Source organism: Labeo rohita, chromosome 17, assembly GCF_022985175.1.
Source record: "Labeo rohita strain BAU-BD-2019 chromosome 17, IGBB_LRoh.1.0, whole genome shotgun sequence".
NCBI lineage: Eukaryota > Metazoa > Chordata > Actinopteri > Cypriniformes > Cyprinidae > Labeo > Labeo rohita.
In genome coordinates this window covers 20,443,190-20,457,592 of record NC_066885.1, presented here as the reverse complement: position 1 = coordinate 20,457,592, position 14,403 = coordinate 20,443,190, and the positions used below count along the sequence as shown (strand labels likewise).

General features: G+C 36.6%; 1 protein-coding gene across 10 annotated transcripts in view; it reads left to right on the top strand.

Annotated features, from left to right (window-relative positions):
• The window catches only part of eml1 (EMAP like 1), a 70,420-nt gene that overhangs the window by 19,756 nt on the left and 36,261 nt on the right, over window positions 1–14,403 (top strand). The window contains exon 1 of one of the 10 annotated variants that reach the window (XM_051132828.1): window positions 3,334–3,456. The exons of the other annotated variants lie outside the window; for them this stretch is intronic. Coding sequence (XP_050988785.1) covers window positions 3,405–3,456 — 52 coding nt within the window. The 5' untranslated portion in view covers window positions 3,334–3,404. Of the gene's footprint in view, window positions 1–3,333; window positions 3,457–14,403 lie in introns of those variants that run through there. 10 annotated transcript variants of the gene reach the window in all.

Here is a 14,403-nt window from a genome sequence, read left to right as displayed (position 1 = left end):
CAGTATAATTACCCAACGATATAAGTGCGAGAGAAAGCACTGAAATATCTTTTTCCTTCAATCTGTTATTTAGGGATTCCATAGTACATGTCATTTCCTTTCCAAACACGGTATTTGGATTCAGGCACATCCCTAGACCCATGACTTCCATTGTATTGGCAAAATCTGTTGAAACATTCGAAACTGCCTTTGTGACTCAGTGATGTCATAAGTTTAATTTTTAAATGAACTAATCCTTTACAGTCGACCTTTACTTGATTGTTTTCATTCAGCCAAAACGTGACCATCATCTTGCTTATTTCCTGAAGGACTCTGAAGAGAAAATAACCTCATGTCCTTAGTCAAATTAAACATTGGCAGTGAGTTCTGGCAAAGGGAGTAATGGGATATCTGGTGTTCTGGCATCTAAACGTCTACCAGACGTCTCAGTCTTTTTGACTGCTGTTGTCTCATTCAGCCACTGCTGCCAGAGAAGTGTTCTTGGCACTCGGCTCTCTCTTCTTATTGGCTGTCCTTTGAGCCACTGATGGATGCATGTGCAACAGGATTAGGATTAAAGACCTGCTTGTGTTACCGACCGAACTAGACAAGAAAACTGAGAGTGAGTAAGAATGAATGTCATGAACAATAGCTTCCACTTGCCTCTACACTTGACCTCTCCACAACCTTAGCAGCAAAAGGTTGAAATTCTAATGCAGTTCGTAAGATCCACAGGTTGAAGACATCATTTATTCATCATTTCTCGTTGACCTTACAAGGCTGTCACTTGAATTTGGAGGTAAATATTGATATACAGGAAATAACTCTTCCAGGGCTGCCAATTCGTTCAAAGCTAGACATCGATTTCCTTTAGTATTATGGCTCTTGTGCTGTTATTTATTGAGCTGTGCTCTCATAAAAAATGCCGACTGAGGGATAAAACTCGTCTTCCTCTAAATGGGTGATATTGACATGGCCGTTGTTTGTCTGTTATGTGGCAGACCCCAGATGACTTGCATTGGCTCTTTATCTGGCACTCTCTTCCATTACGTTACTGATAACAATTCTGAAACCATCAACTGCACTGGCCTTCTATCTGAAAAAGACTGAAGCCATTAGTGCCACTCTCTCTCACATTCTCTCTCTTTCTTTTTTAACATTTAGTTTACATCACGATTGCTTTTTACATTTTCTACTCTGAGGCAGGAACTTGCTTTCATAATTTCCAGACCAATACTCATGAAACTTCATTGTGACTTACCATAAGGTGTTTTTCTGGACATGCTGTGTTTTGCTTTTTATCCATAAGCTGTGCAGCGTTCAAGGTGTCGGTGACATATCTGAAGCACATATGTCCCGCTGAAGGCGTGGTATTGTGCTATTTTTGTACATTAATGCGGTTTTTGGAATATTCCACTCGCTCTTTCACTCTCGAGGGCTTCCAAAACAAAGAGGCCTTTGTGGGGGTGTCAAGCAGACAGGATTATTCAAATTTTGCTTCAAAATATGCTAATGCTTTGCCATGGCAAAACATGGTGCATGTCTTTGATATCTATATATATGTGTTGTGTGGACTGGACCAAAAGGCTTATTGGGATTTTCTACTTGAATTTTTTGGGATTTATTGTTTGAGCGTCCATTATCCAGTGGAAATTGTAGAACTGTAAGCGTACCACTGGGAAATCACAAGTGAGAGTCATGGCAGGCTTTTCCCTTTGTACTTTTGTTCAGAATAGATTATGCATGCAGGCAGAAGCTTGTAAATATCAGGTAAATATTTACATTTTAGTGTTATTGTAGTATTTTTATATACTTTTATAGTATTTATTAATATTTTGAATGAGCTTTTATGTATTTTATTAGATTTTCAGTTTAGTTTTGGTAAGTGCTAGTTTGGTATGTGCTTGTCATTTTATTTATAGTTTTTATTCATTTTAATTTATTAATATATTATTTTTATATTTTCAGTTTTCTTTTCAGTTTAGGTTTTTGTCATTTTGTCATTTTTATTAGTTTTGTTTTTATATTTCTGTTTAGCTTTATTTTATTTAAATTTTAGTTTTAGAAAATGTAATACTTAAACCACAACAACATTCTAATTTTTAGGTTATTTTTTAAGTTTTTCATTTCATTCAATTATTTGCCACTACAACACTTTTTTATTTTAACTTTTTCACCTAATTTTATTTAATTTCATCATTTTTTCAATTAAGGAAAAAGATTTTATGGTTTTTATGTACTACATGTAGTTTTTATTAATATTTTGAATTAATCTATATTTTTATATTTTCAGTTTTTTTATTAGTTTAAGTTTTAGTAATTTTGTTAATGTTATTAGTTTTTGTTTTTTATATTTCTGTCTAGCTTTATTTTATTTCAGTTTTAGTTTTAGAAATGTTAATACTTCAACCACAACAAGAAGTTTTTCATCTAAAATGTGTTTTATTTCATTTCATATTTCAATTAAGGAAACAAAAGATTGTAGTATTTTTTATGTACTACAAGTAGTGTATTAATATTTTGAATTAATCTGTATTTTTATATTTTCAGTTTTTCTAATTGTTTAAGTTTTAGTAATTTAGTAATTTTGTTTTTTTTTATGCATATTTCTATTTAGCTTTATTTTATTTCAGTTTTAGTTTTGGAAATTTTAATACGTCAACCACAACAACATTTCTAATTTCATTAATAAAAAAGGATTTTAGTAGTTTTTTTATGTACTATACTGTAGTTTTTGTTAATATGTAATTAATTTATATTTGTATGTTTTCAGTTGAAGTTTTAGTAAATTTGTTATAATTTTTTAGATTTTGTTTTTAACATTTATATTTAGCTTTATTTTATTTTAGTTTTAGAAATTTTCCACTTGTACTTTTCATTTAGTTGCTAATGCAAACTTTAAATTTTTTAGTTCTAATTTAAGGTTGAAGAAAAATTTTATTTCAGCTTTATTTTAATTACGGAAAAAGATTTAATAGTTTAGTAATTGTTTTAGTAAACAATAGTATCATTGACACACTTTCTCATTCATCAGCTCAGATGTGCTGCGCAGGGGCTTGACATATGATTTTCCGCATGTAACATCCATTTTCATTACTGCACAGCATCCGCAAACCCACCCAAAGAACAACAGCTGAGTTTATTTAAACCACCCACCCACCCACTGTTCTGGGCTGTTTGTTATGTGCGCACAATGCCCTGGGTTCTGAAGGAGAAGAAAGCCCAGGCTTTCACACAGGCTGAAAAGAGCATTGTGTCAGAAGCGGGAAAGCAGAGCCAGCCATGAGTTAATGCTGCCCTACTTTTCTCCTGCTCTGTGACTCAGACCCTCTGCGACTCCTTCAAAATCCTTAGTCTCCTCTCCTGCTTCCCTGCCTCGCTTGCCACCAGAGCTCCCCGCCGTTTGTGCCATTTCTCAGGAGAGCATGAGTCAGCACAACCCGCAGTTTCTGCTCTACTCCAGCGTGCCTTTTCCAGGTCGGTTTTGTCTTCTCATCTCTATGGTGACTGTGCTGGAGTGAGAGGGTCTGCCACTGGGTGGGTCCCATGAACAGAGGCCCTGGCTGATTAAACATGGGGACAGATAAGTGGTTTGTTGTTTGGAGACTTGTGTGTGCTGTTCCTTGCTGCGGTTGACAGTAAGGTCACCTGTGACTGAGCGAGTGGGCTTTTTTCATTGATTAGTCTGTCGAGATGTAGTTCAAGGAGGATGTGGGTGGGGTAAGGAGCATGATATGATGTGTAGCTTCACTTTTGCAGCACTGAGTCCTTTAGAGTGTTCTTTATATTGTCTATAAGTGCGTTTTGTTGTCTGGAAAGGTGTTTAGATGCCATTTAAAGCACTTTTATAAATGATAACTTGTGTCCTTAGTTTACCATTTTTATGCTTTTACCATAAATTATTAAAGGAATAATTTACCACATCTCTGGCCATGTTTAAGTAATATCATTATTTAATCATCCTTGTGTCTTTACAAACTTGTATGATTATTTTATTTAGGGGTTCAAGTGCATAGCACTGAAACGCCAGTGTAATTATTAAGATTTTCAGAGCTCACCATTCGGACCTAAAAGTGATCAGGCAGGCCAAACCGTAAGGTGTAGAAGACCTGAAACTTTGAGGGATAGCAGAACCTCCCCATCTACAACGTCACCAAGGCTCGTCCCGACCGGCCTGACAGGATCAATATAGCCATCAAAAGTATAAAACTGCTCATACCTCCTAAAGCGGGAGTTATGTGAAACTTTGGGTCAAGATGAACAAAACACACATGGTGCATTCGATCACCACCTAGGCTAAAGTTTTGGCCATTTTGGATTTTTTGAAAAACCTACTTTTGCAAACTAGTCCTATGTTTTTTGCTCACCAGTGGAAAAAAAAGTTTTCTGGAGAGTGAATAATTATCAAAAAAAGTTGAGTTTTTGTCTCAGAATCACTAGAGACCAAAACGCTTGAAAGAGACGGGCCACTTTTCCTAAAATGACTATAACTTTTCAACAAAATTAAATATTTTAATAATATACACCAAACTCGATACGTCATATGAGAAAAATTGTGAAATCTGTAGGGCTGTAATAGGACAAAAACTTAAAATTGGCTACATCTATGCACATATGCATGTATCTCGAAAAACATTGCCTAATGAAGCTGACCACCAATTAGACGGGGTTAAAGGAGTCCGATCGGCACAAAATTTGGTGGGCCTGTTCAAGTTATGGCCCTAAAGGTCTTTGAGAAATTTAAAAGAAATCGGCCACTTTGTAAACAGTTGTATATTGTGCAATTTTTCACACGTACACAAGATATTCATATGATTGATCTCATTCTAAACAACTTTGCCTGAGGAACCACAGCTGTCAATCAAATAATTTATTATTCAAGATTACAAAAAAAGTACTTTGCAAACTAGTCCAATTGTTTTTTGCTTCACCTCAAGAAATCCACTGCAGTACAATCCTTTGAACTCTCTAGGTCAATAATTATCAAAAAATGTTGAGTTTTCGACTCACCGTTGCAAAGGGACACCAAAACGCTTGAAAGAGATGGGCCACTTTTTCTTAAAACAGCTATAACTTTTTCAATACGCATATATAAAGCTGCCTTCGTGCCATGTCGTAATTCTGAGATGACAACACGTGACGTTCTAATCTAAATTATGTGTTTTTATGGCAACACTATCAACGTGAACGCCCTCACGTGCTTCTGAACTGGTAATTACAACTTGTAAACTTGTAACTGAGAGTGACGACTTAGACCAGTGACAGCTGTATCACGTGACCGCCACAAGGTTTATTTTGGCTCTACTTAGGCGCTACCTCTGAGTCAGACAACATGAAAAGCTATGAGTAAAATGTCACGTGTGTCATCTTGTGAAGGCAGCATATGACCTCAATCTGAGGTCACACGAGAAAAATTGTGGCCACTGTGTGGCACTATAATAGGACAAAAACATAAAAATGGCTATAACGGTGCATCCGTTAGTCCGAATGACTTGAAAATTCACGTGTCTATGTCTAAAAGTGCCAACTGTCTATGAGCATGTTTGTGTATCTTGAAAAACATGGCCAACCACGGCCAATGACGTTTGGTTAGATATTAGGTTTAGAAAATGAGCCAGGCTAAATATACCCAAAAGCCTATAAATCCTAAACTAAAACTCAAAACTTCATGAAAGTGGGTGAGCACATGCGACAGATGATTCTAAAGAAGCATGCCAACTTTTATAGAGATCAGACTTTAGGTGGCGCTATTACAGTTTTACAGGTAAAAAACAAAACAAAACCAAAAAAAAAAATCTGTCATATTTATAAAGTAAATTACCTGGAATTTAGAAAATTGCTCTTTTTACCGATTAATTTTGTTGATTAGAAGCAATTGCGGGCTTGCTAAATAATACTTAATATCTTTTTTCATATTTGCTTAAATGCCTTAAAGCACCTGAACCCTGGTAATCACTGCTCACAGCTATTTTATATTTATTTTTGCTTCTGTGGGACATAAATGCAGACATTTCGAAGAATGCTCCTGCTGCTCTTGAAAGTTAGTGGTGACCCAGGGAATGTTAAGCTCGAAAAATGACTGATGCCATACAGTAAATGTCAGGGTGAATTGTCCTTTTAATACAAATGTAAAATAAAGTGCAATAATTCAGCACAGATGTATTTTATTTAGTTTAGTTTAGCAACACTACTATTTTCATCATTTATATTGACAAAAATGATTTCTGAAGGATCATGTGATACAGATGACTGGAGTAGTGTCTGCAAAAAATTGAACTTTGCCATCACAGAAATAAATGACATTTTAAAATATATTAAAATAAAACAGTTATTTAGGATTGGAACAAAATTTCACAATATTACTGCATTGTTGGTCAAATACATGCAATGGTGAGCGGAAGAGACCCCCAAAAAAACACATTTGAACAGCAATATATATTAGACTGTGAAAATAATTGATGCATTCATGAAATTTAAATATAAATAATTTATTCTGAGTGAAAGACCAATATCTCGACTAGTCTGATTTTATTAATCAGTCGATGTTTGTCCATGTTCAGTTGACTTATTAATTAAAATGTTTATCTCCTCATGTCATCATTTTCAAATCCTACTGACAGCTTTGGTTAATGACCTTTTTTTTTTTTTTACATTTTGAGTATTTTTGTGTTTTGCTCATTTCTCTTGAATAATGCACAAAAACAGCTATTTAAACTGCTAAACCACTTCTTTTGCCAGAAGTTCATTTGTAGGACAGCAACATTTGGCTGTTTTGATCCCAAAACAACACACAGGCTCTGTTTTCAATAGTCTCATGCACCCATACATCAGAGCGTGTTAAGCCTGTGCACTTTCTCCTGGAGCGTAGGGATAACCACTGATCAGGATCGGCTCAGTATCCCTTTAATCCTCTCTTAGCCCCACCACTTCCTGCATCCCAACAGCGAGGCTTGGGGCTAGAGCACCATCGTTCCTAATATACCCCCCTTGTTGGTTTCTTGCCAGTGAGCGGGGTGGTAGCGGGTGGAGGAAAACACCCTGCCTCTGCGGTTCACACAAAGTTGTTTTCTCTGCCTCCCTGGCTGCCTGGAGGAGATTAACAGGGAACAAAACTGCGGGCATCTCCGCATCACTTGTCACTGACTCGGTCCTGTCTGGAGTCTCTCTGTGGGGATGAAGGCTGGTGTGATTAATGAACACACACGTAAACGCACATATAGCTTCTGCCGCCTGACTTACACGTGTTGGTAAGGTGCTGGCAGCATGCTAACAGCTTTTTTAGTAAGCAGTTTGTGAGAGATAAGGAGAAAGATGCAGATGTGCACTAAAATCCAATCAAGCCATTTGGCGAACCATCTCCTCTATGTCCTCATTTTATAATTCCCAACATATTCTCATTAGTGGTGCCTGCTAGGGGGCTGTTCACATAGGACTCGTTCTTGGATCAGTCTGCATTGTTTTTCAGTTTAAAGTCACAATGTGATTGAAATGGCAACATTGTGGAAGGTCATTATAAGATCAAGTTTCAATGCAAAATAGGGCTGTTACAACTCAATTAAAAAAAAAAAAAATCTGCCTACTTGATTACATTTTGCCGTGTCACGTAACCGGCAAAATCCCGGAATTGGCACATTCCATGGGCGAGAATTCAAAATGCAATAATTAGACTGTTTTCCAAAGCTGCATGATTTATTAAAATGAAGCATGAATTCACAAATGCTATGGTTCATTTAAATAAATATATGTGATTACGTATGTGCGTCCCAGAGATGCTCTTTTCACAGTAAATGCTGCTCCAGACAACACAGTTGTAATTTACATGTGTAGGGCATCTCAAACCCCATCTCTGCATATTGCTGTGAATTTGGGTTTATTGTAAAGCTGCAAAATGATTAGTCGCAATTAATCGATTCAAAATAAAAGTTTATGTTTGCATACTATGTGTGTGTGTACTGTGTATATTTATTATGTATATATAAATACACACACATACATGTACATATTTAAGAAAAATATATTAGTTTATATGTAAAATATTTGTTTATATATAATATAAATTATATACAAGTGTTTACATACAAACACATACAATACACACAAATATTTTTTTTAATATATCCATGCATGTGTGTGTATTTATATACACATAATAAATATACACAGTACACACACATATAGAATGCAAACAAACTTTGAATCAGTTAATCACGAATAATTATTTCGCAGCTTTAGTTTATTGTAATGTTCATCTGGGAACACAATGTGCACCATTTCAGCAGATTTGTAACATAAAAAATGTATAAACCTACGCAAACACAGGAAAATACATTTAATATCTTTCTCAATATGCTAACTGTTCATCACAATTTCAAAATAAAAGCATGTTTTGAAAGAGTTTACACGTTTTGATGTCCAAATATTCAAGTAATTTTTATTGCTGTAGCATTTCTGTCGTAAAGAAATAGCTAAACATTAAAGATTAAGTGGACATTTGAATTAAATGTTGTTTAATATTGATTAAACAAGGATAAGATCTCACTGTAAAATGTAAAAACAGTCGTCAGGCCGTTGCCGCCCTCTTCAGTCATTTGTGATAATTAGCTCTGTTGTTTATAGTACAGTATAGCATTGTAGTATTTTCACAGTTTTGTTCAATAAAACCATATGATTACATGCTTTTGATACTTTATTTGAAGGAATTATTATTGCCTTATTAATATTATATATGTATTTTAAGTCATTTTAAAGGCTATAATTTTTTTATATTTTTATTACTACCAAGAAATGTATTATAATTATCTGATTACTTGATTAATCATCAGATTTAGCAACTGATTAGCGATTACCAGAATAATTGTTAGAGACAGCCCTAATTCAAAATTACATCAAAAACCAAAACAAAAAGAAACATATGCATGGATAAATACTTCACAATAAGATCCAAAACATTCATTAGATAGGCTGAATTTTTTATTTTATGCCATTAAATATGCATATAGATAGACGTCTTGTGACATGTCTTAGTTTTTACCGTCTTGTGCCATTAGTGATATGTTTTTAAATTGGCCATTGGATGCCCATTTTCCACAAGTTGTTATGATTGTTTAGGGTCTTCATAAAATGTGTGCAACATACTTTATTTAAAATTCCTCAATGATCATGTAAAACAACACCGTTTTTACCTTGTCAAAAACAGCTCTGTTCACAGCGACCCATTTTGGTGCATGTCCCTTTAAATGATAGCCCTTCTCTTTCATTTTTTGTGTATTCGATCGTGCCTCAGTGGCTCTGATGTCGGAAGTAAATGAAGACTCGTATTCGCTTTTATATCCAACTACAAAACACCTGCATTGCTTACAAGACATTGTTGTCACTTCAGCTGCTCGAGCATGGAAAAGATGGCGGAGAGTGTACAACTGGCTGAGGGCGGAAATATGTTAATAAGAGACAGTCCGTTCAAACACTGCTAAGACACATTTATATACAAACACCATGTAAACATGAATTTTGGATCCGATGTCCCCTTTAGGATGTTGTCTCAAGTTAAAAGTTTAAAATCTTGATATACTTAAAGCCTATTGTGCTGTGTCTGAATGTTTTTGCCTGTTATGCTGTGTCTAGATGTCTTACGTATATCGGCCCATAGAAACAGCCACTAATAGGGCATCTACCTATACATATTTATGATCTTAGCAACTATAATCTTAAGCAGCCACATAGCTTCTTGCTGGCAACCACCTGCAACACTCTAAATTCATGTTGATAAGGCGAAGCGGCTAAGCTCTAGATACTTACTATTCAGAAAATGTAAGAATCTAATCAATACTGTTAACTCATAAACATTAATCCTCAATTATAAAACCCTAACAAGGGATTTAAAATCAGAATGGAAGAAGACATTGGCTTTAATAGGTTGATTACAGCTTGACCTGAAGGTGGATTTTGCTGATGTAAGGTGGATTGAAACTCTCTCATGGGGACAGGTTGGCTCTGCTCTTCACTTCTTCCCTGCTTTCTCTGTTTCTCCTGTTCTTTCAATGCCAGAGGTCACGGGTAAGTTCTCTGGGATGATCTCATGTGTCTATTTTTACCTCCTAAGTCATATTTACTGAAGGCCATCTTTTTTCTCATTATGTACCTGTAATTTAGCAAATAGCTTGGCAGCACACTGTTCTCTTGCTACAATTGGGACTTTGCTGGATTATATAACAGCCCAGCCACCCTCTCTGAATCAATGACACCTCTAGACAGTCACTGTTTTACTCTCGCCAGAGTTTCCAGATGGGTCCTCAGTGAACTGACCTTGGAGCTGTGACCTTAGGTTGCAAAAACAAAGTGGTTGGAAAAGCAGGCGGTTGTAATCCTCTTAAAGCACACACAAACCTTTTACTCACTTTCTCTCAGAGATCCTCCCTGTGTCTCTCAGCGTGAACTCTTTATGTAAGAGGCCAATCTCAAAGGCCAATTGGTTGACGAGAATTGCTTGTGAAAAGCTCTGGGAGGATTCACTTTGATACTCACTGAGACCAGATGCATTTTGTTTACACAATAGCGGTGTTGCAAAAACTGGTGAACTGCCCCATATGTGTATGTGTATATGTGTATATTTTTTTATTTAAATGTATTTCCACAAACACAATATAGCTACAATATGCAGTGTCATTTTTATTTTATTTACCTCATAATTTTGGCCTAGATTTATTTTGTCCATTTTTTAAAAAAATTCCTATTGAAATTACTGGATTTTCTGCAATGGAATATCTGCCCTCACCTTTAGAAATGTGCAATGTAATTTGCATTGTATGGCAGCTCTATTAAGCATGATATGGGATAGTCTAGATTTGCTATCATTTTATGGGTAGACAAGCCTCTAAAGTGAAGGAACATGATCACATTCACTGTCAGCGTAATGATAATCCTTACAAATCTTAGCGTCCTGCTGCTTTGAGATTCATTTATGGGCAGATACAGGGGTTTGAGTGAGTCAGCTCGTAGGCTCAGACTCTACGAGAGAGACCAGAGATGCATTATTAATCAGCCCCAGCGCTTTGAGGGAGACATTAAAGAGAGTCCGTTTTGCTTTGATAATCCACCAACACTTCCTACCCTGCCCTTGTCTTTTTATGTAGTTTTTATGCTAGCTCATTTTTCAAGGATTTAAAGCATTATTGAGTACAGATATTGTTTTTAAATGTACATTTTTAGTGTAATTTTTAGGTTCTATATTCAGTTTTTATATATTTATTTTTTTAATCAAAATGTTGTTAATTAAACATTAATTAAAACATTTCTGAAACTGTAAAATGTATGCATTTAACGCAATTGCTTAATGTGACAATTTCTTGTTTAATAATTCAATAATTCCAGCATCCTAGGTGTATATGCATTCCTTCTTTCAAATGAACGCAATCGGAGTTATATTAAAAATTGTTCTGGCTCCTTCAAGCTTTATAATGCAGTGGGCGGGTGTTTCTCTTCATCAGTCCAAAACAAGTCCAATAAAGCACATCCATGCATAACAAAATGTGCTCCACGTGGCTCCAGGGGGGTGAATAAAGGCCTCCCCTAGTGAATCGATGCATTTTTGTAAGAAAAATATCCACATTTAAAATGGAAGAATCTAGCTTGCACTAACAGTTGTACATGCAAGCAGCTCCGGGTGGATGATGTGGGACATCAACGTCTCTAAGTCGCATAAAAAACCAACATTTGTTTACAGGAGCAAAGGAAATCCTCTGACCGTTGTTTTACTTTGCTCTCTCTACTTGCACGTTTGCGATTGTCACTTCTGAGTGGCGCATGCGCAACGTTGACGTCCTACGTTATCCGCCCAGAGTTGCTTCCGTGTACAACTCTTAGTGCAAGCTACAGAAAAGTGATTATTGCTTTTTAAATATGGAGATTTTTCTTAGAAAAATGCATTGATTTGCTACAGGAGGCGTTTATTCACCCCCCGGAGCCGTGTGAAGCACTTTTTATTATGGATGGATGCACTTTATTGGACTTGTTTTGGACCGATGAAGAGAAACACCCGCCTATTGCATAATACATTTTGAAGAAGCCAGAACAATTTTTAATATAACTCCAATTGCATTTGTCTGAAAGAACAAAGTCATATACACCTAGGATGCCTTGAGGGTGAGTAAATAATGGGCTAATTTTCTTTGTCTTATTGTTTTATACATATTTTGGTCTATGTGGGGCTCCATTATTTTGATGACGTGAATTGGTTGCATCCGGTGAGCTAATGGCGCAACATTTTTACAGCAACACAACTCAGAAAATAAAATACTGTTACGATGCCACATTGTGCGGCTTTTGGTTGTAGTTTTTAGTCAAAGGGCAACAAGAGAAAGCCCCCAATGTTTTTTTAGCAATAAGAAGAGGAGAAAATAATGGGAATATGCCTGTGGACGAATAAAGCTTCCTAAAGACCCACGTCTTTGTTCTCTCCCCTCCAGCCCTGATGCCTTTGAGACATTTAGTAGACCACTGCTACTGAAAGAGCTTACAAATGACAGAGACAAGAAACGTTAGATGCCATCCTGCCAGGATGTAAACATGCCGACTCCTGTCATAACGCCACAGCCACTGAAGGAGTTTCTCAACAAAGATTTCACTCGATATCCTGGGGGCGTTAACGCCGTACCATCGAATTTTAGGCGAAAATCGATGGTACGGCATTTGGTTGAAGTCTGCGCTTAAGTAGCTGTGGTCGTTGTATCAACATTTTATTTTCAGAGTTGTGATGAAAATAGCAACAGGTAGCGCAGGTACCTCACCGAGTGCAACCATATGACGTCATAGTCATAGCCCCCCCCCCCCCCCCCCATAGTCCAAAATATGTCTAAAATTATGTGGATTTTTTAAAAATAACATATCTTTTATGGGTTTTCTTCTGCATAGGAGACATCATTTATGTTATATTGAGCCATACGAGTGTTAATACCCAGGGTTTTCCTTTAAAACAGCGAATGAATGTCTGGGCTTAGTCAGGCCAGTAGGTCAGGAATTGGACTTCAGTTTCAATCTCATTTTGTGTGCAGTAAGAGCACAGTCTGACTTTTGGTGGCCATGTCTGTCTGTGTGAGATCAGTTCTTTCTCTTTCTTAGGGGAATGGAAAAAACATTCAGTGTTATTAAGATGGACAGGTATTTGACTTCAGTTCAGGCACCGAGGGGCCTAAAGCAGAATGAGATTGAGTCTTTCCTAGTCTTTTCCTAAAACTAACCACTAGATCATCTCCGACTGCACAATCTTGTGCTGCTATTAACACCTTTGAGCCTAAACAATGTTCCTAAAGCCACTTTTTTCTAATACAAATAAAATTTTCAGATTGATTTTGTTGGCTGGATCAACTGATTAATTGAAAATGAATAATCTCTGACATCTCTGTTTTACTCCACTAGGGCAGGTGTGAAGATTCGTTTTTTTTTTGGTGCAATCTTCTGTCTAAACACCAGATAATAGATATGAAAGAGCTGCTCAGTGTTGAGAAGTTCACTAACAGAAGCGAGAAGATCTAGTTAGGATAGCGATTCGCTATCTAACAAACAATAATTTCCAGAGGAACATAAAGCTAGGAAGGGCCGACATCCAGTTCAATCACAATGAAACAGAATGAGATTGAATTCAGAGGAAGTGGGAGAAAGACTGAGATAGAGATAGAGAAAGACAATGGCTAGGGAAGTGCATCCTCAGTCTGAGCAGTTCATTTGATTTCTAAACCACATTAGAAGATATGGACGGCTGCCAATCCTTCTGTTTTAACACTGCGAACAGCGACAAGAATTGCAATTTGTGTCCGTTCATGCTGCACTGATATATTCCCGCTAATGGTTTTTAATGTGGTCGAAGCGCACATTCCCTGATGCTCACCTGCAGTCATGCGTAGCTGAGAAGTTCAATGGAGAGCATTAGCGTTTTAGAAGGAATATAATTAAATGTGTGTTTAAGCGTGTGTTTACATGCTCTATCGCTGACCGTTCAGGTGCGCTTTTGTAGAGTGCGCTACTATTTTGTGCATTTGTCAAATGAACGGGAAGCGCTTTTAGGTTATTGAGCAGATGTGACAGTCATTTATTGTGCTGGTTATTAGCATTATGCCACCAGCGGCTTCAGAACGCTTGAAACTGGGTTTGTGTTTGGAGAAAAGACAGAATAATCTCCCCATGGAGCTTTTGAAAAGATGAATCCGTGGGAAGGCTTCAATCAATGATTAATTTCATCCATCAAAGAGGCAATTTCTATGCAAACAGCATGATTTGCGGTTCTAATTATTAGTAGTCATTTTTTATTAGGTTTGGGTTATGGATGAAGTGTGTGTGTGTGTGTGTGCAGGGATTCACATTGTATGTTCCTTTGTTCATAATGCACTTTGTGGAGTGATTAACAAAGCTTTCAGTGAAACCTTTTGAATGTTG